Source organism: Acanthopagrus latus, chromosome 11 (genome assembly GCF_904848185.1).
Source record: "Acanthopagrus latus isolate v.2019 chromosome 11, fAcaLat1.1, whole genome shotgun sequence".
NCBI classification, from domain to species: domain Eukaryota; kingdom Metazoa; phylum Chordata; class Actinopteri; order Spariformes; family Sparidae; genus Acanthopagrus; species Acanthopagrus latus.
The window spans coordinates 14,380,797-14,405,299 of record NC_051049.1 but is presented as its reverse complement, the minus strand read 5'-3'; the positions used below and the strand labels follow the sequence as shown (position 1 = coordinate 14,405,299).

At 41.7% G+C, this 24,503-nt stretch overlaps 1 protein-coding gene across 1 annotated transcript in view; it reads left to right on the top strand.

Moving 5' to 3' along the window:
• Positions 1 to 24,192, top strand: part of acbd6 (acyl-CoA binding domain containing 6) — a 32,598-nt gene extending 8,406 nt beyond the window's left edge. Inside the window, exons 5-8 of the mRNA XM_037114175.1 lie at positions 2,576 to 2,681; positions 5,763 to 5,852; positions 21,390 to 21,420; positions 23,356 to 24,192. Coding sequence (XP_036970070.1) covers positions 2,576 to 2,681; positions 5,763 to 5,852; positions 21,390 to 21,420; positions 23,356 to 23,510 — 382 coding nt within the window. The 3' untranslated portion in view covers positions 23,511 to 24,192. The remainder of the gene's footprint in view (positions 1 to 2,575; positions 2,682 to 5,762; positions 5,853 to 21,389; positions 21,421 to 23,355) is intronic.
• Positions 24,193 to 24,503: the final 311 nt, after the last annotated feature.

The window sequence follows — 24,503 nt, the reverse complement described above, 5'->3', positions numbered from 1 at the left end:
AAAAATATTATAATGATGTAATGATATAATATATAGATAAATAATATATATAAATAATATTATAGTCCAAAATAAATATTGATGCATATTGTTGCTGAATCAGAAAAAAAAGTTGAAAAATGGTTCAATACTCATTTTTCACAGTATCCACACTCCAGTACTAACTGCGTTTTTTCACTTACCCCACTTGACAGCAAGTTGACACATGCCACCTCCTCCAGAACTCAATGCACTCACATGCGTTTTTTTATTAACACACGGTGGAAACTTGTAATAAGCAAAAATACCGTAATGCCAAAAAACTCAAATTACTTTACAAAATGATGAAAAATACTCATCAGAATGAAGACAATGAAGACGAAGGTCTTTATTACATTTAAAAAAAGGACTCTAAACAATGAATCCATAAACCAAGTTGTTACTGATGACTAATTGATTAATTAACTAATTGTTTCAACTCTGCGTCCAGATCCTGACACATCGTTGTTTGTCATTAATGTAATCAGTGTGTGACAACCTTAAAAAAAGCTTTAATCATTGTGTGCTACAGCCCCACTGCTCTTTTTCCCTGAAGGTGAATTCCTTTGTTTCATAAAAGTATACAATATTTTCTGACGTTAGTGAGTGAGTGTGGTCTTGCAGGAAATTCTTGTTGAAATCCTTGAAGTTGCATTTTGTGCATGAATTAGATAGCCAGAAAGGAAGTTTCAGGTAACTGAACCTTCAACCTAATTATGATAGTGTCAAATTACAGGGCTCTAACAATTTGTAGATCAATAAATAATTAGGCGGCAGTTATTTTGGCATCAATCCATCAATTTCAGTCATTTCAAACATTTGTTTGTTCCATTTTCTTAAATACAACGATTTGCTGCTTTTCTTTATCATCTATGATGGTAAATGAAGAGTCTCGTGGTTTGGGACTGTTTGTTCATTTTGGGCTCTGGGAAGTTTTGCCACTTTATAGACGATTAATTGATTAATCTGCCGAATATTTTCATGGTTAATCAGTCATGAAAAAAACTTTTAGTTGCAGCCCTAGAAAACTAAATGACATCTTCAGTGTTTATGTGGACGACCGGCCTCAGTGTCTCCCGCGTGACTGGAGTTAGGTGTGTGCTGTGCAGCAGAGCAGGCAGGCGGCAGAGACAGGAAGTGGGGGATTTGGCCTTGAGGATGACTGACTTACTGCGTGGGAGTGGTAAAGCGGCGGGCATGCGGGGTTTCAGTCAGACAATAGCGCACTAAATTCAATTAATCTGAATGGCCGGCATGGGTAAGAGGGGAGGGGAAGGCGTAAAGCTCTAAATGAGATTTCACCCCTTCTCTCCCCTTCACCCAACAGCCCTCCTTCACCACCACCACCACCACCAGCAGCAGAAGCAGCATCCCTGCACCCTGCCTCCCCCCAGCACTCACTCCTGTCCCCAATGCCAGGAGGTGATTAGAGAGACAGAGATATTATCAGAGGTGGGATGGTGCTGCTTGTCTGTGTGTGTGTGTGTGTGTGTGTGTCGCGTGCCAGCGTTCCCGTGGGATGTGGCACGTGTGGCTGCTGCTTCAGTATGAGACGGACAGAGCAGTTATGTTTTAATGTTACCCGTGATATCTGTGTTTGATGACTAAATACTTCACAAGCATGGCATTAGCTTTATTGGATGTGCGCACACTTGAATGGACCTGCAAGACAGTTAAAGGGTCAGTTCACCTTATACAGGAAAACATATTTTCTCACTCGTCTCATATCTAGCCATGCTGGTAGTTGTTTCCATATATTCATCCATGTTTTGAGATTTCTGTAATAACGGTACACGAGAGGTGAGTGGGATTTTGTTTGTTATGCTCACATTGTTCAAGTGCCCATGTGACTCTGAGTCACAACCAGAACACACTGAAACCGTTTGTGTTTGTGACCTCAGCAGAAAGTATTTACAACTAGAATGGCATTCATTAGACCATATACAGGCTAAAGAGTCCCCATTAAATTCAATCAAGCCTAATCCAATATCAAATAATACATCTTTAAATTCCCTAAATTCTTTAAATTTCCTAAATTCCCTAGATTTTATTTTGGCTTAGCATCAAATTGTATGCCAAGATACCAGCCACCTAAATACACATGATTTCATCAATCAAGATATGCATGATTACGTGAAAAATTGAAAAAAAAAAATGACACACAGTTAAAGAAAGTGAGAGAAAAAAAAAACTTGCATCCACCCCTTTATCCGAATCAGCAGTTTATGGGGTCTACTTTTGGCTGAGATCCATCCTTCATCCAAGTTTTGTGGAAATGAAACCAAACGGACACAGGCAAAAACATAGCCTCCTTGGTGGTCTGCATATTATTCAGATAAACCAGGAAACAGAATGTGTGAAGAAATGCTGCTGTTAATTTCTAAGAAATGAAATCCATTCATCTCCATTGTTTTGATCTAGAAGCTCCTGAAGTCTCCGACATGTAACTCAAAATCAGGGCAAGTGAAACCAAAGAAAGTCATCTGATTCACAGATGTGCCAAAAAAATGACTGGCTTACTGTCCTGCTCTCTCTCTGTCTTCTGTATCACTCTCAGGGAAGAGGACAAGAACATCTTTGACTACTGCAGAGAAAACAACATCGACCACATCAGCAAGGCCATCAGCTCCCAGACAGTGGATGTCAATACTAAAGATGAAGAGGTAACTACAAAACAAGGCGCCTTGATATGTTAAGTGAAACCTTACTGATGCCATGTGAGTTATTACCATGACAACAGCACTGTTGCAATTACTGTCATAATTTCGGAAAGTGAGTAACAGCAGTTTTAAGGGGTAAAGAAACCAACAGTTTATTTGTCCATGGGTGCAGGGATCTACCTTGCTGAAGTGTTGTTTATTTAGTCACTGTGTCTTTGCCAGCTGCAGGGTTGTGCTCATGTGCTCTGACCTGTTGTGCAGAAGGGCAGGTGAAAATAATCAGAGGGACTTCATGGAAAGTACAGGTCACTAGGGGATGCCTCACGCAGCCTCTTTTTGGCGTCGTTACATAATGGTTTCAATGAATCTGAAGCCACCAACACATGGGAACCGCTCCTCAGGCCGAGATGTGTAAATTGTGCGAACTGCTATTACCATCGCAAGGTGTTTTCTGGACTGACCCCGAAATCCATTCATCTGCCCTGGATTCATTATCGTCCAGGCCAAATGGCTTGATCCCGTCCTCTCTTTCATCACAGCCGCTCTTCAGATAAGCAGACGGGTCGGCTGGTGAGTTCCCAGCCAAAGGCCAGATGGTTGAGGGACCCCAGCAGAGAAAGCTTTGTCTGCCGACTTCCATTGTTGTCATTCGCTCACCTGCAGCTCAGCTTGATCAACAGCAGAGGGCAGTGGTGAAGTTTCACATCAGCAAGACGCTTGATCTGCCTCTACAGCCCAGAGAGAGAAGCAGAGCAACTCTATTCAGACTCTGGGTGTGTGACCAAATATTCACCTGTGTTATATATTCTAGTAGTAACCAACAGAGCAAATACCAGTTTAGACTGCTAGTGTGTAGAGAATTTTTAAACACATTAGGACATGCTTCATGCATTTTCCACATTGCTCTTTTTTTAAAGGTTAATTAATAAACAGCACCCATTTAGCATCATGGTTGTATTTAAGTAACAGAAATCCAGTGAAACCAAAAGGTGAATACAATATTTAGTCAAATAAAAAAGAAAATACAAGCAGCTACATTTTCTTCTGTATGAAAAAAACAGGAGGAAGGTGATGATGTCAGATTATGCTATTTTGAATGTAATTCATATAATGTAAGTTGGGGAGGAGTCAAAACAAGGACACAGTTTCTATTTCAATGAAAAATCTATCAAACATTGTCCATAGTTTTGACATAAATGAAATAATTGTTCTTTTTATTGCTTCACAAAAGAATGAATGAAGGTTTTGACCACAAATAAAACATTTTACTGATCAGTTCTAAAGCAACATAAATATAATTTATAGTTGTGTATACATTCCTTCAGTTTGAAAGATTGTAGCCCACCAGTAGTTAATGTTAGTTAAGAAATGGAGTATGCTAACATGAATTAATGACCAGCTTCCATCACAACACATAAGTTCCACACGGCCCTTTTAATGTAATGTAATTTTATTTGAATGATTTAAAACAGTTGCTGTAAAGTTTTACAAATAGCTAAGCTGTTACATCTAAATCTATGTCATTAATTAGAGGACCTTTTCAGGTGTAGGTGCTTTACAACAACATGAACTGTTGTGACAGAGTAGAAGTTCCTGAACTGGGGATACAGTGCTGCTCTGAGTAGCACCATAAAGTAGGAGCACATTTTGTATACATACTGTACTGTAATACTGACAAAGTATTCTTGTGGAGTCCATTTATATGTGTGGCTAGAGATATACTTTCCTTTACTATTGTTAGTAACTGCTAATATTTTCAACATGGGAATGAGCATTAATTTGTCCCCCTTGAGAAGGAAGTGCTTAACATTTACTACTTGTAGTTTACCTTTCTGGCTAATTTTAGCCCTGATAAGCAGAGACCCTGCTTAATGCACTTGCTTCTAAATTATGAGGCTGGCCCAAACTTTGAATGTTTCTGTAAACGATCACAACATTAAATGCTTAACTTTGACACATTCATTGTTTTATAAAAGGGTCATTTTTTACACTTACACAAGCAGATTGTTATTGGAAGCATCTCAACAGAAACAAAACTAACTTAATAAAAACGATCTTGGTTAGTCTTTCCACCAATTCAACAATCACCAACTCTGGTGAAGTTGAAATGAACCTTTTATTCACCAAGTTATTATGTGAAAATATCAGGAGAGAAGCAAGAGCGAGGTAAAGGGGAAACAGCGAGTAGACCCAAACTTTTTGTAAGTATTCATTCAGACCCAGGTTTAAAAACTTTGGAATTACCCTTTAACAATGGTAAACCAAACTCCAACTAAACATTTGTGTGCATAGCATCCTGATGGAAACGGTAAACTGTGAGTCTTCAGTGAAAGCGTGGCCAGCAGTCAGCGGCAGCACACCTGGAGGAGAGCAAGAAACAAAGAGGGGCAGAGAGAGAGAGAGCAAGGCAGAGGGAGAGAGAGAGAGTCCAACTTATTGGTATTCTGGCCTAGCTCATAAGTATCCATTTTAACATGCAGCCACGGTGATCAATATGATTTAAGCAACCGAACTGGACTTGGAGAGTTTGCTTTACCTAATTGGCCTCACTGAAAAATGAGCTTGCGTGGTTTTATTAGAACAAGGATCTTGGACCTTAGGAAAGGATCAAATGTGTGTGTGTGTGTGTGTGAGAGAGAGATAGTGTAGGGGGTTGCTGATCAGGGGGCTGCTCTTGTTTTGTGCACAGTGTCCTATCAATCAAGCTTTGCAGATTATGTGCAGGTTACTGTAATTTGTGCGCAAGTCCTCGATCTCTGCTTGCACCTTACTGCTCTTCTCGAAACACACAACTCCCACACACATACACAGAGCAGGCTACATATCTTGTCACTCTGTCCACTGGTCAGATTCTGAGTTCTGAATGTTTGTGCGTAATTTATTTTGTCTGAAAGCAAATTAAAAAAAACGGAAATGAACTTGAGATGCGTGTGGAGAAAGAGGGTGCCCCTCGTGTGTCCTGCAATAAAGCTAAAGTAAACATATCAGTGCTGTTCAGGTGTTCCAGTTCTACTCCACAACTTTTTGCACGTCATCTTAAGTATGCAGCGTGCCAGTAATCGTCTGGTGTGTTTATGTTCTCAGGGTCGGGCTCTCCTGCACTGGGCCTGCGACAGAGGACACAAGGAGCTGGTGTCCGTATTACTGCAGCACAAAGCCGACATCAACGGTCAGGTGAGCACCAATTCTACAGCGTTATTGTCCATCGAAGTCAGATTTTCACCTGATGGTTGCTGCGGAAAGTCTGCTTTTGGCAGCCATCTCTGTCAGGAGAGGGGATCCTCTGATAAATCCCTTACTGAAATTAATCTGAGTTGGTGACTGATGTGATAATTTATTGGTAAATCAATGAGCAGAAGCAAAATGAGCCTTTTTTAATGTGTGTGTGTGTACGACAACTTCTTTGTTTACCTGGAGTGTCTTACTTGGAGTTATTGGCTTTAGAGAACCAAAGTCACGCACCAGTTTCAGGCTGCTATACGTTCTAGTTTCATTCTTATCAAAGACAGAGCAGTAACAACAGCTCCCATTAGTTTTTGACCTATGTTATATGGACTGAAAACACCAGAATTAGGTTTCAGCTTTTCAAAAAGATCGATGAAAGAACTCCTCTGCAGGAAAATACATTGTGCAACAGCGACTTGCCCAGAACTGGAGCGGGACTACAGATATCTATTATATTATTAGATTACACCCCTATAATCGCATTAATTACTAAACTGGAGAGCTGGAGTTTTTTTAGGTGCTGGAAGAACATAAACATTAATGCAGTGCAGCAACTTAAAAACAAGGGTGGTTTTGTGTTCTTGTTTCTGTCCATCAGAGGCCAGTTCATTCTGACTTCTTGAATGTCGTTCTGCTGAAGAACAAAGATGAGCTGAACCTTTCTCTTCCACCAGAAGGTCTTGAAGCTGTATTTTGTTTTAGAAGTGCACATGTAAATAGGCCAACAGTGAGATCTCCAGATTCTCTCTTCTCTCTCCATCCCTTCCAGAAGGTCACCTTTAATTCACTTTGTCCCACCGACAAATCCCCCAGAGCTTTAGCGGACAGAGTTAGCTGGTAGCTAGCCTAGTCTTTAGCCTCCCAGAGGTTTAGCAGCATCCAGGAGGCTTTAGCTCCGGCGGTAAGCTGGCTCAGCTGCACATCGGAGAAATTACTCCTCTTCCCTGCCCAGCAGGCACGACACAGTGCAGTTCACCGGGCTGCATGCTGAGGCTTTAACTGTAAAGGCTGAATCAATTGGAAGTAATCAGGCAAATTGTTTTACGTTGCACAACCCACATAATCAGGACATTTCACAAATGACTTTCTCTTTTGTGGTCATGCGTGGCCCCTTTTTTGTTTTGAATACCCACAGGGACGGGTGGATTTGCGGCGAATGGTTCATAAAAGACTTAACAGTGGGATAACTACAAAACACTTCACTAATGATTTAGAGCCATATCAAGATAATGACAGCAGAGGAGGGAGGATTGATGTATAGACAGAGGCTTTTGTCCTTTTGTAAAATGTATTTACAGTCGTGTATCTGTCATTACAGTATAAATTGATATTCCCCATGTGCCAAGATTTTTCAGCAGTCAAAGATGCAAGCATAAATCTTTGGCCAGGTAGTGATGATGGATGTCTGAACTTGAGCAGACTTTAGGAGTTTTGTCTGATTTTACCGTTTTTCATAAAGAAGCATGGAGGGAAATGATTCTGAGTGAGTCTTTAATTGTAAAACTTTTGTATTGCAGCAAACAGACAGAAGATGACAATAATGACAATAATAATAGAGATGTCGGGTGTTTTTCAGTTGTTTCAAATCCTGTTCTGCTTTTGAAAATTAGCAAATATGTGTACATAAAGGAATTAAAACCTAGGTTGATGTTTCATTGGAGCACTTGTGCATTCATGTGATCTGGACCTCTCCACCTGCACGTCTCTCAGGTGTTAGAGGAAGCTGGCTGTAAAGATGACTGAATATTAAAGACACTGGACCTCTGCAGCGGAGTTACTGGGAGCAGATTTATGAGGTGGCAAAGAGGTGGCTGAGAGAAAAATATAGTCAGCTAAATCACACCACTCTGTCGCAATGCCAAATTATCTCACCGTGTAAAGCTTACAGAGCGATGTGCTTCTCATTAGAACCTGCTCGAACATCCTTTTGTTTTGTTTTTCTTGGGGTTAAGTCAGCGGGGAAAGAACGACAAAGAAGAAGTGTAGCAAAGAATGTAAGTGGCTTTCTTTAATATTAGAGAAAGATAAAAGTCTTACCAGCTACTTTATTCTTCTGTCACACATAACAAAGAGTATGGGAGGTTGTTTGTGTGTTCATAAGAGGAATAGAGGAATGTTTGGGTTGTTTGCAAGCTATTACAGCGACCAGTAATCTCTCTTGACCTCTACCAACTGCCGAGCAACCAGTAAATAAAGATCAAACATGATTTATGCTTAATTTGTTGATTAAAAAGGGGGGGGGGGGCTTGAGAGTTTAAACAAAAAGTATTATTATTTGCTTGGCAAAGGAGGAAAATCGTTTGATTTAATCAACTGATTGTTTTAGAGAAGTGTTCCCAAACCCTGGTAACCTGCATTAAGGGCTCGTTTGATAGTTAATCCTGGATCAAGGCAGCGAGGGACGACAATAGGTAGCAGTGTGTGTGTGCCTGAATACACAGATCGCAGCTCTGCCACCTGCCAATTGTAGATCAGGCCCTGGTGTTGCTACTGTACATTAAACCCCACCCCCACCTCCACCCGTCCTCACTCGCTGCTCACTCACACAGAGAAAGTGGGGCAGACGGCACAAACTGTGGGAAAGATGGCAGTAAAAGCTCACTCAACGTAATAATGGAAATTAAGGCTTAAACACTGGACTTATAGTCTGTGTGCTAGAATGTTTTTAAGAGCATTAATGAGGCTTCAGTGTAAGGCATTCCATCATATCGGTAAAAACAGATCTCACATTACAAAGTCATCACTAATTAGAGTTTGGTCATCTTTTACTTTAAAGACGATACGACTGAAACGCTGAATCAAACTTTTATGGGTAATGACCAAAGTATATGCCCACAGCTGATATTGAATATTAGCTCATATTCCTGTTCAGTTTATTCTGATCAGATATGATTTTAATCATAATTTTGCTGTGGACAAAATCAAATCACCACTGGGTCCGCTGAGTTTCTGTTTCCTAGCTTTCAATCAGTTAGCATGGCCTTTTGTCACATGGAAACGCAGATGTTTAAATTTCTTTTTTTTAATTTTGAGCATTTTTCTGACATGATATCAACAACAACTTTTCTAGTTTATAAAATAAAATGGACAGAATTATGCTGTTTAAACAGACTCAGTCATCTGACCTGATATCTACAGTGTCTATGACAGAGAATATTGGTGTCCATATTTTACCAAAGTTCTTTAAAGAACCTCTAAGAGGGAATCTCAGTGGGGTTTTTTTACACATTACAAGTTCTTTTGTAGCTTTTATAGAGCCAGACTGGGTGTTTCTCCCTGCTGTGGTCTTTGAGCTAAGCTAACTGTCTGCTGGCTGAGTGTCAAGAGTGGTATCAGTCTTATCATCTAATTCTTCTTAGTGGAAGCATATAAAGCAGTTTCTCAAAACAAGATTGCCCAGTCATAATCTGGGAGTCTTGTATATTTGTTGATTTTAATTAATAATGTTTCCTTTTGTGTGGCCTACAGTTGTGGAGTTCTGACCTTTCATTGGTCTAGACGTGTTTGTGTGTGTGTGTCTGTTCTCCCTGTGGTCATTCTCTGTCCAGACGGTGTAATCCCACACCCGCAGTTAAGCCTCATCTCCCACACACACACACAACTTTTGGTTTCCAGGAGGAAATCCCAAACCTTCGTCTAACCCTCCCAACAAGCTGTAGGGTTGCCATGGAGATATGCATTAATAGAGAGGACGTGCCCATTCATGGAAACTGGAGTCGAAAAGGCAGGGCCAGAGTGGATTTACACAATGTGTGAGTGAGTACTGAGAGGATGAGGGACAAAGGTGGGATTAGTGTGACAATGAGGAAGGACAGGTGAGATGCAGGTTAACACAACACAGACACAATGTCAGGAAGGAAACATCGTTAAGGTTTAAAATAACGTTGACGTGTCTCACATGCTTTTACTCGACTCATGCCTGCTTTTTTTTTTTTTTTTTTTGCTTTTCTGTCCGTCTCTCTCTCTTTCCCCTCTCCTCATCACTCTCCCCCCCCCCGAAGCTCCCATCCCCTTCACTCCATCCCTCCCTCGCCTCTCCGCCTCTACTTTGTATTAAAACAACATGATCCATGAGGCGGGGAGGGCGACTCGCAGCACCGCTAATTCTAATTAATCCAGCGTGGTAGCACGGCCACGGCAGGCCCCAAGCGCTCCCAGTCTATCAGATAGAAATTCATAACTTAATTGAGGTCAGAGCCTCGAGCCGGCAGAACAAAAGTCTCCAGCCAGGACCAGCTAGATCAATAGTAATAAATATCTGACTGGGCGGCCTACAATTGGTGGCTAGAGAGCACAACAAGTCTCGTACACGTAGTCTGCATGTAGAACCTGCAGGGATATCAGAGCAGTGTGTGTCATACTGGAATATCGTCTCCTCATTTTCTAAAATGTTACAGTTTTTAAGTCTGATGTGTAGAAAATTTAACAGTTTGTCTGGTCTACAGTCTACAGTTTGTGTTTGTTGGCCTGCGTGTAAAGCACATAGATGGCGCTCTGTATACAGACGACAGCGTGGCTGATTTGTAATGGCAAACTCTCTTTTAAGGTATTAACCACTGATTTGATATCAATGAGGGCTGTGTAGGCGGATTCACCTATATAATGGACTCAAACACTGAATTAATGACTGTGTGGAACCCCAACTCTTGACTTGATTGTATTTGTTTTCTTGCTACTGTATACTTCTTATGTTCATATTTATGCCTTCTCTACATTCTTAACAAGTTGAGCCACCAGAAATATGAAGGAAAACAACAACGAAAAAGTCATCACACTCAAAAATAGCTTTGTAAACCATACCTTTGAAAGCAAAATCCAAATCACACTTTTTTTTAATGTATTTGTATCGTTCCATAATTTAACCCCATTAGTTTTTTAAGTGTAAAGCATCACACACAATACAGATATTGGTTCTTGATTCTTTAATGTCCACATTTTTGGATACAGTCAAAATGTTTGTTAAGCTGATATGAATAATAAAGCGTTAATATCATCTTGAGGTAAATTAACAGCCAAGGCTGCTTCACCAGCTCAGACTATAGCCAATAGCTATTTTCATCATAAATCAATCTATTAAATGTAATCAATTAATCTTTAACCCTGTATAACATCAAAAAGTAGTGGAAAATGCCTATCTCAGTTTTCCATTGCCCAGTGGGACTTGATTAATCCAACCAACAGTCGAAAAAACCCAAAGATATTGCAATCTTACATAAATCTTGATCTTGTAAATTAAATCCAATAAAAGAGTTAAGATGAAAACACGTTTGAGCATTTCTGCCTCTCTTGAAGAAAACTGTCGTACTCGCTAAGTAGTTTAATAATCCAGCATTGCTTTAAAAAAGTGCAATGTACTGCATGTTGAATGAATGGAAAAAATATAAAACGTCAGACTTTATAAATATGGACCACTGCAATTACCAAATAGCATAAGACTGCCTTTTTTTCTCAAAGCAGAAAGTGTTTAAGACGGCTGCCATAAAGTTTTCAGTTCTCAGTTTGTGCCAAATCCTCAGCTCACAAATCAAAAAGCATGTCAGGGAAACATATTTCATTTTAATCAAAATGAACAAATCTGAAGCATTAGCATCTGTTCATGCACATTTCTCATGAAAAAGCATAATAAACCTTTATCGATATCCATTATATATCATACCAAAGTTGCAACATTCATCAAAAATTAAATGTACAGCTCTACTGTGGTGTTTTAGAGCTTTTTGAATTCAAGCTCAGTCTGCTGTTGTTGCCAACACTGAACCCTCTCATCTGTGTCCTCTACTGTGGTGTCAACTACTTGTGTGATCAAAGTGCTAAACACACACACACCCACACACACACCATGGGGTGGTTGATTGAAATTCTATGGTGGAGGCATTATTACACGTTTGTATCCCTCCCCTTTCCCAGCACTGCCTCCTATAACTAATGGCTCAGTCAGGCCAGTCATAACAAATATCCAGCCAGATTCGTCATAATTGTGTGTGCGCATGTGTGTTTACGTGTGTGTTTGTCTGTGTGTTTGTGTGTGCGTGTGTGTGTTTGTAATTGTGCAGCCTCCCCAGAATCTATAGGGTCTTTAAGAAAGAGAAGCCAGCAAGGTGGGAAAGTAAGAAGACGGAAATTATCAAAGAGTCGGAGAGAGTAAAATGGGATGGAGAAAGAAATAGCGTAGGTAAACATAGATATAAGATGGATACTTGTTAGATTTGGACGATATGACGATATATATTTTCACACAATGCTGATTTTTTTTTATATTTTATTGTTTATACTATGACACGTGTGCCTAACACCTGTCTGGGTCTAGTGGGGAATGTGACAAATCAATCAGCATAAAAAGCTTAGGCAGGAGATGTACATGCTTTTAAAAACATATTCGCTTATGCATGATGGCTGCCTCAGATATCCTGTGTTTATTTGGAGTGTCTGACAATTTGCTCTTAGCAACCACTTGATGCAATTCATATAGAAACTGTAGGGGCAAAAATAAAGTCTGACAAAGTATAGCCAATTTCAAGATTGTATTCAAAATCAGTTCCCAATACAAGCAACTTATCCATGATATATGTTTACAACAACATTTCATTTCTACGGCAGACAACATCATCTACCAGCGGTATAATGATGTTGTTGATTTGGTAAACTGTAGCTTGTGGCTACAAATCAGGCCAGTCATCCACATTGGAAATTCACCATTAGCTAATGCTCACAATGCAGTATTGGTGGTGTTCTGATGCGCTCTTGGCGTGCTTGCCTGATGTTGGTCTCTCTCAAGTAGAATAGACAGTAGGGTATGCTACCTCTCCGACCCAGACATGTCTTGAATTCTTAGTCAGATCCAGTCAGTATCCTCCCCAGCTACAAATATGGTAACATTTGGCTCCTAAAAGCCAAAATCAGAGTAACAGCAGGAGAGCGTTACCACCAGAGGAGCCAATTGGTAAATCACACTTTTAATGAAGTCAGTTGGTAGAGGAGTGAAAACGTCTTCTTCATCAAGAAAAGCCTTGGGACCATTCTTTGCCCTTCTTTTAACAAATGAAACCTCCAGTTTTGATAGATGCTAGCAGCATCTACGCTGACCTCTTGAGGAGCCGCCATTGTAGTTTTCGAATGAACATTCCTTTTTTCGCTGCTCGTGACACTGTAATGACCCCTGTGGCTGGTAGTAGTTCCTCAAAGAACACTGATTGGTTCAAAGCCACTGTGCTCAGCCACTAGCACGTCGCTTGTGAGATGGATTTGCGAGCACACATGTTCACATGATCTCACGGATCCAGCTGCCACACAAGGAGAATTCATTGCTCTTGCCAAATTTCTTTAGTGTTTCTAATGTTTATTTGTTTTTCTTTTGGATGATAAAATCTCTCAGGCAGTACTTTAAATGGTCACCATTTTCAGGCAAATACGAAAAACCTCAGAAAAGTGTAATACACGCATAAAACGCACCATAGGTGCGTGCACACACACACACACACACACACACACCACTTGACATTTTACAAGTCACACTGTAAGGTACTCTTACAGGATTCATGTTTAGTACTTGCTGCACATTAGCTCGACTCGATGAAATGAGAGCTGTTGCCGCGCTGTGTTAAAAGGGCCTATTGGACATAGATACAGTTATGAATCTATAATATGAGCACTCAGAAAAGAGCCAGCGACTTGACAGTAATAGTGCAGCCTAAAGAGCCATTCCAGCAGGTAACAGTCCTCTTTGCCATCATCAGCTGTTGTTTCTTTCTTATTGGCCACTCACTGGGCCTTGCCTACACTCAACTATTTGATTTCCATCGTTCTTAACCATCCACATAAATTGTCAGGAGCATTAAAGCTGTCCTCGACCATTTCAGACAGAAAGAGGGGGGAGTGAGGAGTGAGAGAGTGAGAGCTGGATACAGACAGCGAGGGGAGGGGACAGGGGTGAGGAGAGAGAATAAACAAAGTAAGTGTTTTGCCTTCCATCAGTCTCCCGCAGTACTCAGCTTTATGAGTCCCTCACTCCAAATGCCTCAGCCGCAGCCCCCGCCGCCTGGCCATTGATTTTCAGATTACACTCTTTTATGTATTTATTTATTTCATATATTTCTTTTTAAACATCATCGATGAGCCGCAGGAGGACAGACGGGGGCCTCGGGCGATGTTAATTCTCAGTCTCAACCCTATCCTCCTCTCTGATGGCTTTAATGGAGGCTAAGGTGTCCCACGGGAACAAGCGAGCTTGGCGACACGGGGAGGGAAGGAAAGATGTGCATGAGGAGAACAGGGGTGGAGAGAAGGGAGAGCTTTAGAGGAAAAGCAATGCTTCTTTCATCTGGTCTGAGCATTCTGGGTAAACGTTCAAGCTTTTAGAGGAGGTTTTGCACCAAGAGCTAGCATGGCTTTAGATGCTCATGTTAGCGTTTGTTCAGGAGTTGTTTTTGGGTGGGCGACCTGTGCTGAAATCAGGCGCGTCACACTTTTCAGCCTCTTGACAACGCTGACACCATAAATCTCTATAATCTCTGGCATCCTCCAGGACCTTTGTCAGCTCTGGACCTGTGACTCATTCAGTATTTCCTCACCAGACTCTGAGGTTGTGATGGCAGCTACTGGTGTAAGCTGGGTGGAAGGGATGGGGGACCACCGGGGCACTGAAGGACACTCCCAGGCTGTGTGAAGGACAGTGAGTTTTGGCGTCAGGCTAATTTGACCATGGGCGGCAGTGCTCACACGCTGAGTGGCAAGGTTACCTCTCCCTGCTCAGAGAGGAGACCCAGATTCAATTAGGGCTGGCCCCGGTCTGCAGATCCTTTTAACACAGGGGGCCTTCCCAGCTCTCACACACATAAACACACAGAGCAATACACAGCCAACATAGGGGCGGACTCGTGCATGTACATGTGTTTGTGCAATAGCTTTGTAGCTGCCTCAAGGGATTTCAGTGATGATTCTGCATGTACATTCATTACCAATCATCTTTAGTTGACATTACGCATGAGTTAGCTGCTGTGTAACATGTTTTACAATAACATGGACATCATGGTGGACCATGGCATTTGGTGGACTTTTCTCCAAAGAGTTTTTCCTCAAATGCATCACCCACAAGGGAGGATTTTAAAACTGGGGCTTTTATGTGGTAATAAAACAACTAATAATGAAATGAAACAGACTCACTGTTCTTTGTTACAGAGTATAGGGTAGAGCAAGTACTCGGTGCAGGTAATTTTCCTCTTAATGAGTGCATGTGCCATCCAAGTAAAATTGGTAAATATCATTAATCGTGATGAAGGAAAATCCTCATTTGGTTGCTGACTGAAGTTTATACAATTACGTTTATACAAATCTCATTCTGTAAATAGTTCTTATGGTCCAAACATTAGTCTGAAGCTAAATTTGGAGGCTCTTCAGTAAATACTCTTATAATAGATAATGCTTGAATGACACTCATTAGAGTGCGTACCTCCACCAAGGCCCAACAGTCCCCATCTGCACTCACTAATAGATAGCAGCCATCTTAATTCACCAGTTTTTTCAATGATGCATGTATTATTCCCTGTGAAATTAATGAAAATAAAGTAGAATGCCCTATCTCGTAAAGTGTGAGAGAAATTCCAGGATCTGTCCCTTGATCTGGATCCATACCAAAAGTTAATGGGGTCTGTTCTGGGCAGAGACCCATCCTCCCTTTAAGTTTCATGGAAATCTGCTGAGTAGTTTTTATTTAATCCTACTGACAAACTAACAATCAAACAAACATAACCTCCTTGGTTAGGATAATTAACACTTTCCGGTTAGTGTAACCCACTAAGCCTCACCTGTTCTGAGTGTGGTTACAGATAGAGAACAGATGCAGATAATGATGTATTAGCTCATCCCTAATAGATAACATACATCAATCCTAAAATCCTATTGTATGTACTTGTAAAATGCAATTTATAATCACCAAAAACTTAAAAAGTGCAGAATCACCAGTATGGTGCTGTAAGTTGGTTCTGTTTGGTCCATGAGGTTGGTGCCACAGTAGCTGCTCCAGTTACAGATGGGACCTGATGAAGGAGGTCTTCGTCTCCTCCATCTTACTCAGATCTGTGTTCTGCTCTCTGATTAATGGCACCTGCTCATCATAATGCTATCTGCTGGAATCTGCATACCAATGATCCCAGTCGCCTATCGATTCACCCCTCATCTTCCACACACACACACACACACACACACACACACACACACACACACACACACACACACTCCTCTCTCCCCCCTCTCTTTCTCTCTCTCCCTCCCCCGACCACTGTCATTATAAAAGTCAGCAGCTGCTGCATGCATTGATCATAAATCATAATTGCTTGTCCATTTTTCCCCACTTGTTTAATGTTGCTGTCAGGGACAGTGAGGGGAGAAAAGGGGGGAGGCGGGGAAAGCAAGAGAGGAAGAAAAGGCCGGAGAAAGTTTGTTGAAGAGAGTATATGATAGTGAGAAAGAAACAGATCTAGCAGAGTTTAAGTTCCTTGCAAAGCGTGTGTTGGATTTGCAGAACAAAGAGAGAGTCTTAATGCGTCCTTTAATACAGTCAGCCAGTGGTCATTAGAGGAACTACATTAGCCTTTTTATACTCAGTTGTAATGGTTGCACCTTTTTAAGAAACATGTTGGAAGATTTTCTCTCAGATTTGCAGATAATCCATTAATCTGCCCTGTAACAAGAAACTCTGAAATTGTTGCACTGCTCCTTCTAAAAGACTGAAACGCTCCTCCCATTTTGTGATGTCGCCAAGATGAATGCCAATCATCTTGATTAAGTACTTGATTGTTTACAGTAATTACACTAATGTCTCAAAATTACTGTAGTCATGATTTATTGATGCTAAATTCCAGCACCTTTTTAAGTAATATTTTTTTTAATTCCAGAAAAAACATTTGTTAGTGAAAGACACTGATGAAGGCATCGTGTGCCAATACTGTTCTGTACCGCTTTGATTATAGGTGCTATTGAAAATACACAATTCATTTCTACCATTAGTAGATAGTAGGAAGATTCCACACAGAACAAACAGAGTGACGCAGAACTCAAGGGACCTCTGTCGTATTTGTGTCCCCAGACAGATTTAACTTCTCTGATATGCTCTTGATCCCTCCACTCAGTGCTGGTGTAAAACAGCTCAGGCCAAGCTTAAGAGATTTCTAGACCTGTCCTTTGAGGTCTACAAAGGCAGGCTGATGGAGAGAAACAGGCTGAAGCACTTTCCAGAAGTGAGCATCAGTGACAGTCCCATCGTGTGTACTCTGCAGATCAACAGAGTTACTGCACGGTTAATGTTTTATTGTCAGTCTGACTCTGGGTTGCATGGTCGTTCCTGAGCTCCTCACGGATAATTTGACTGAACAAGGTACAAATATGTAGACACAGTCATTTAGTGTCTGTCTTATTTTTGTAGTTTTATTCCTTTATAGATCAGAAATAACTAGTCCAAAGAAAGAGAAACTATGTGCTCATATCTCTCCACATCCTTGATCTGCTGTCTTTTTCGTCCATCCATCTTGCTTCGCATCATTCGTGCGGTAGAAATGATAGATTGGTGCAACTTAAATTCAGCAAAACTGCAATTGTACTAATAGATCAATCCCTATCCATGCCTCTCCTAAGCATATTGCTCCACCCCATTAGGGTGATACACTACACAGTGCTGGATCTCTGTTGCTGCTGCTGCTGGTATTGTGCAAGCAGCTGCTTTATTGAGCACTCTGCTGACATCCAGCCCAGCATTTCTGCACCGCAAGGGGAAACTTTGGATGACATGTAAAAGCAAGGGGTTCGGTGCGACATGCCTCAGTAATGGGATGGGAACAGGGGGTATTGCAGGTATTGGGGGTGAGTGGTGGGATGGGGGTGGGATGGGGGTGGGATGGGAGGGGATGGAGTGTCTCTTCCAGGCTGCCTCCAAAGCAAATGGAAGACAATCCAATTTCCTGTGATTCCATCAAGCCTCTGTCCAGGACGCAGGGGCATTAGGGAATGCTGAGAGGACAGGCCGCTGACCCCTCACATGAACATGCACGAAGCATGTACGCTGTGCACATACACTCACCATATTTGCCCACAAACATGCAGGTGTATCTGTAGTTTCTCTTTTCCTTCATCTGTCAGTTCTGTTCCTGCTGTTAGGTAAGGCACATTTTTTTTATACATGCTCATTCTTTCTTACTTCTTACTGTGTGTGTGTGTGTGTGTGTGTGTGTGTGTGTGTGTGTGTGTGCACGCTTGTTGAACGACGGACTGCAGATTAGCGACCGCTTTAGATTAGGGCTTAAACCCCTTACACTTTAATTATGACTGTATGTATTTGTGTGCATCAAGGTCTTTCACTTGGCCCCGGCAGTAAACATCTGTCACTGTCTCATTGTGCTGAGGCTTTGTGTGCGTGTACTTGTGCATGCATCATGTGCGTGTGTGTCTGACTTAGGCTACTTTGGGGGACACTAGACTAAAGACCGGTTAGCTGGGGACCGGTTTTCCAACTGGGGACAACAGCTGACAAAAAACGACTTTGGGTCGGTGGTTAAGGTTAGTGATGTCCCCAAAAGTGAGTTATGTAAACCTTTGTGTGTGTGTGTGTATGTGTGTGTGTGTGTGTGTTCTGACTTAGGCTATATAAGAGGACATTAGACTAAAGATCAGTTAGTTGGGGACCAGTTTTCCAACTAGGGTTAGGCAAGTACATCTAGGGTAAAGTGACCTGAGTTTACAAAAACTGTGTTGAAAATTGTTTTTTCCCTCGTTGTTTTCTAAACATGGCAGAACAGCCCTCTTGTTATATGTACATAAGTATCCTTGAAGGTAAAATTCCCCCCTCAACACAAATGTATTGCCCAGTTCTATCTGCCATCTCTTTCTCTCTCATTGTGAGAGACAGACACAATATACGCTACACATCACAGGTTGTGATTTGACTCGCAGACAGACGGTATTGTTGTCTTGGGTTAACTACGGCACGCTTTCCACGCTGGTGGCGATTTGCATCTGTGCTCTGTGATCCACCCGGAGGGAATAGAAAGCTCTAATCCAATCAGCAGGTCCCTGAAGTGCTGCCCTTGAGAGAAAGAGAGGGAGAGAGAAACACAACAATAGGCTCACTTTGCACTGGGCCCAGCTAGAGAAGGAAGACAGGAAAGGGACCAAGTAGGAAAAGGGAAGGAGGGATTGAAAAGGACTAAGACTGAAGACTGAATGGAAAGATATAGAGAGGTGGATGAAGAGGTAAAGGAAGGGTGACGGTGGATGAGGTAATGAAAGGAAAAAGATGAGGGAGGTGTGGTTAGGTGGAGAGAGAGGTCAGAGGAAGAAGAGGAGGAAGGATTGGAAGAGAGAACAGGAAGGACATGGATGTAACCAAACGAAGAAGGTGCCTGAGAGGATGTTCTGTTAGAAGGGCAAAGGTGGAGAGCCTAATGAATAATTTCACCATAACAGTTTGAGTAATTTGGAAGTATTTCCACCGCAGTGACATTTTTCGGCACTGAAGGAAATGTCACTGCGCCTGCTGGCTTTTAATCTGCTTCTGAGAGTTTGAAACCTTTTGTTCTTGGCTCAACAACGGCTCATGTTCTGAGACAGGAGGAAACAGTTTGACCATTTATCATCATTATGAGGTGCAAAGGCAGGCTGGAACAGTGATTAAGAACTGAATCTCCTGTTGATGATCCCTGTCATATATTGTGTCTTATTTCACCTGCACACACACACATTGCGTGTCCCCAGTCCACAGTTCTAAGAGGAAATATATCCTTACCTTTGACCCCTTGAACCCAAGTATCATTTTTACTGTTCAAAAGACAGACACCTACATATCAACCGGCACACACACCCCCCCACTAACACGTGCAGATGAAAGACCAGCTAGGATTTTCTCGTCACCCTCTGACACTCGGTCATCTCTCCATTGTCTCTAAACTGCTCAGGGTTTTATAGCCTCCACAGTTAATTCATCACAAAGATGAAACTGTAAAAAGTCTATATTTTTCTTTTTGTCAACAAATTTCATGAAAACTGAACAGTTACGTTAAAGCCAAACATTTTGTTTTAAAATCAATTTATATTTTGATAAATTATGCAAAAATATAGTGAAATTTGGAGAGTGGGAGAGAGACACTCGCTTCAGCTTTCAAGCTCTAGTTCCACGTCTGGTATATCAGAGATTTCTGGCGCTTGGTGCAAAAGAACTACTCTGGAAGTCCGAACAAACAGCTGCAATCACAAAAAGAGTTCACATTAAAGTCTATTGTTAAATCTGACATTAAATCTGACAGATTCAACTTTTTTTTAATCAAGCTATGCTATTGTTGAATTTGCTGTTGTTTGTAAATACACCTTTACAAATACATAACACAACAAAAGTTGCTGAATTATTAGTTACAATTAGTATTTCAAAAGTACTAACACTCCCAAGTAAGAGTGTCGCACCATCAATCAAGATAAGCTGTGATTTATTAAATACTGATCTTGTGTTAATAAAACACTTATAGTGTAGGTAGTTGATGGTAATTGTTCTTAGCTTCTTCTTTTTTCTCTCCACCTCCGAAAACTCAGATTTTGAGGATGCTTTATTTGGCCAAAAAAAGACAAAATGCACAGTAAACAAAGTTATACTTTTTTTCTACCATTTATATAGATATCACAACAATATTGTTATTATGAATCCGTTGGCCACGATAATCGTGTAATGAAAATCTGATATTGTGACAGCCTTACTGATCAGTAATGGCATGCAGGGATATTCTCCTGTTCAACGGAAACTCCCTGATTAAAGTGCAGATTCTTTCATTGGGATTCGTTGACAATAAGAAAAATATGGACTAACACCAGCCTTTCTGTAAGACTCTTTAAGGCCTCCCATTCAGCTCTGATCACAAAAGGTCGAGATGGGTTGAGATCAGCCAACTGCTGGTGAACATGCAAGTGTCCAGTCGATTTTGCTTCATTCACCAGCCATGTAAACAATGTTATTCTGTTGGGCTTGCTAAATTTTGAACATTCACTAGCCATTTAACCGGTGGGCAAAAAGTACATTTTGCGTCCGACATAGAATCTGAGGCTGGACTCGTCTGATGTTTGAGTTTAGATATGCGATGCTGGAGGCACCTCCACCGTAATATGTTGAGTTTTAGTAGTTTGTTAGTTCGGGTTGATCAAAGCTGGAAGTCAAGTTGAAAGATTTGATTTTGCAGGTCACATGTTTCTCAAATCAATATCTCATCTTCTCATAAGCCACCTTTTGGTACAATGAAAACACAGCACCCTGCATCCACAACCATCAAGTCGGGGGTAATAGGTGTTCTAGTAGCTGAAAGTTTTCCTGGGAGCTTCGAGCAAAGTAATGAAATTTCTCTTACACGCAAAAAAAAAGGGATTTATATTTCTTATATTATTTGAATTTGCACTCTCTGGGGTATTTTATTCTTCCACTGGGCCACAGGTCTGTTGATGTTAAGACTTGTTTTTGTCTTACAGGATAATGAAGGACAAACAGCGCTACATTATGGTAAGAAGGCCTCTTTTATTAATCTCCGAAAATGTTTGAAAAAATGCACAATGTATTTTCTTTTTTCTGCTATAAAGCTTTTTGTAAGTGTATGTGTCTATTTTTCAAATGGTAAATATTTCATTTTGGGACGAAAGCATCCACATTTACCATACACTGACATCATTACGTCGTGTGTGTGTGCACTCTATTTATATATAGCACCTTGTTTTCTGTGCACACCCTCTCTTTGCCCACATTTGTCTCAAATTTGTCATCCTTGCCTCCTCTTCCTCGCACTCTCAGTCCTCCATTCCTCATGTTTATGTTGTATAGTTTCTTTCACCCAGTTTCTTTTATTCCTCTCTGTTGTATCCTGTGGGTGCATGCGAGTGTGTGTCCTTTGGTATGTATGTGTGGATGCCTGTCTGGTTTTGTTCTGCGTGTGTGTGTAATAATCGCCAGACCTCCCAGAGGAAATCAGCACTGGTCCTTAGACTCCCCTGACCCTCTCGTGCCCCAGCACACACGTCCCTGAGGGGCGGTTCCCCTGTCCTCTGAGCCTGTGTGTGTGTGTGTGTGTGTGTGTGTGTGTGTGTGTGTGGCTGGACCATCTGTTGGTGGCTTTAGAGTGGGCATGTTGCATCACCCACCGGCAAACTGCACACACACACAAACACACACACTCGGCACCAGAGGAAGCCCCGAGGATGGGGCATAAAAAGATGACTAATAAACATAAGCGATGAACTCCAAGAGACAAATAGCAGAGAATGAAAATTCATTCCCACCTCTCTTTGCACAGGGCCACAGTGGCTGGCAAGTGATTAATTGAGGGTTTACTGCTCACCATAAATTGTTCTCCTCCTCTACGGCTCCCCTGAGGGCCAGCCACTTTTTACAGCTCAAGGCCCAGGCAAGACAACCTCCACGCGATCACACGCGCGCTGCTGGCTAAATAAAATACTGTTTAGAGCAACAAGAGGAGGACTGCAAGCGTGGCTGGAAAAATAAGCCAATCTTTGTTAGTCTGATTTGGCTGCAAGATAAGTGCTTTCTTATAGTGTTTGACACTCACACGCCTCGCGCGTTTCTTTGACACACACACTTGCTTACACACACACACGCACACATGCATTCCGATGTATCATCATATCTCATGCACACACACTCCTACCAGCCAACTCGCCAGCCACCCCTGGGCTGGAGGTTAAAAGGCCTGACTGTCAATCACCGCGGCTGCTGACATCAGCGATCATGGCGCAGCATACAGCCGGCTCTTTAAAAGGAGTGAGCGATTGACACCGACAGAGAAGAGCACTCAGAACAAGAGAGAGGAGATGGGGGGGGGGCAAGGTGCCAGAGGGCCGAGAGGTGCATCAGGAAAGCAGGGACCTGCTAACTGGGTTAAGAAAGTGCAAGCTCCCCCCCCCCCCCCCCCCCGCTTACACAGAGAGAAAGAGAAGACCCTTTTAGTGGGCCACAAATTGCCAATGGGGCAGAAATGAAGTGTTTGAGAGAAGCACAGGTCCAGGCCAGTGTCAGTGCCGGGCCTCCAGATGGGCTTTTCATTAACTGCAGCACTGTACAGACTTTATTAAACTATAGTACGCAGAAGAGGCAAATTTACTCAAACCTGGTTCACACCATTATAATAGCAGTAGAAATCCATCAAATCTTTGTCGAGCCCGGCTTGTTGGTACCTCGTTAGGTTTGTGTCGGGTATCTATACTCTACTGGACACATTGACCTGTTGATGATGCCAGATACAAAGTTATGGCATCACCGAAGTTATTACAAGAATGTCTGCCTCACGTTTTGTGGCAATCCATCCAAAGGTTGTTGAGAAATTTCAATCAAACCCACATATGGCAACCTAACCTAACTTCCTCTAACTCTTTTAGTCTTCTTCTTGACCTAACTCTGCCATTATTTCCCTCTTTCTGTCTTTCGTAGCATCGGCGTGTGAGTTTGCAGACATCGTGGAACTCCTGCTGAACGCTGGAGCCGACCCGTCCATTAAAGACATGGAGGGTTCTCTCCCCGAGGAGGTCACTGAATCAAGCGCCATCTCCTCTCTCCTGCGTCAGTACACTGCTCCGAAAGGCTAGGTCACCCACCTGCCACCACCCCACCCCTGCCCCTGTCCTTCTCTCCCCATGTTCATCCCCAGCAGGATTGCATAGGTTTTATTTGACTTTATTTCCAAATACTTGAGGTGAGTTTGATTTCATTGGCTATTTGGAACTACAGGGGGTGAACATGAGCCCTTCCAATCTGATAAGAGACATGAAATGAAGCACACCACATGTATTTTCATTTATTCTGAATACTGTATATTGACTTTATATGCCCAGTAGGAATGGGTGATATGAAAGTTACTGTAACTTGTACCTTAGATCTCTCCTCTGAGCAGGACTGCTTATTGGTATTAATGGAATGACAGGATTTGTGCATCAGTGAGATGAAATATGTGGATTTGTCAGGTATTTAAATCACTCGCGGAACCAACAACCAACATTCCCATCCACATATTTTATCCAGAGACGGTATAACATTTCTGACAAGTCAAATCACAGTATACGATATGTTGTTATCATGATATAAAATTACATACTGTTACAGATGATTTTATACATATCACCCCCTCTACTGCCCAAGTCTGACAACCAGCCAGGACTTTTGGTCTGGGTCAGCCCTCTCTGACCATTTGATCATTACTCAATTGTGTTACTTTCAAGGAATGCTTTGATCATTTGTCATTTATCTCATTAAAGTCTTCAACAAATCTGTTCCCTTTGCCTTGTTGTCAGTTTGTTAGATAACTTACAGTGCGGGCTTTGATAGCTGTGAGGACATGGACCCCATGTACAGAGGCTGAGTCGGCCTGCGTTCATCTCCAACTTGTGGCCCTTTTCTGTGTCACACTGAGAAAACACTCAGAAAACAGTCAAAATTGGGCACAATTTAATCTGTAACGTTAAACATTTTTCAAATCTTTTTCAATAACGAGAACAATAAAAGGACATAATCCGAACAAGAGCAATGCCCAGCATTGCAGTATACAGAAACAACAGCCCAACAAACAATATTTATGCACATAG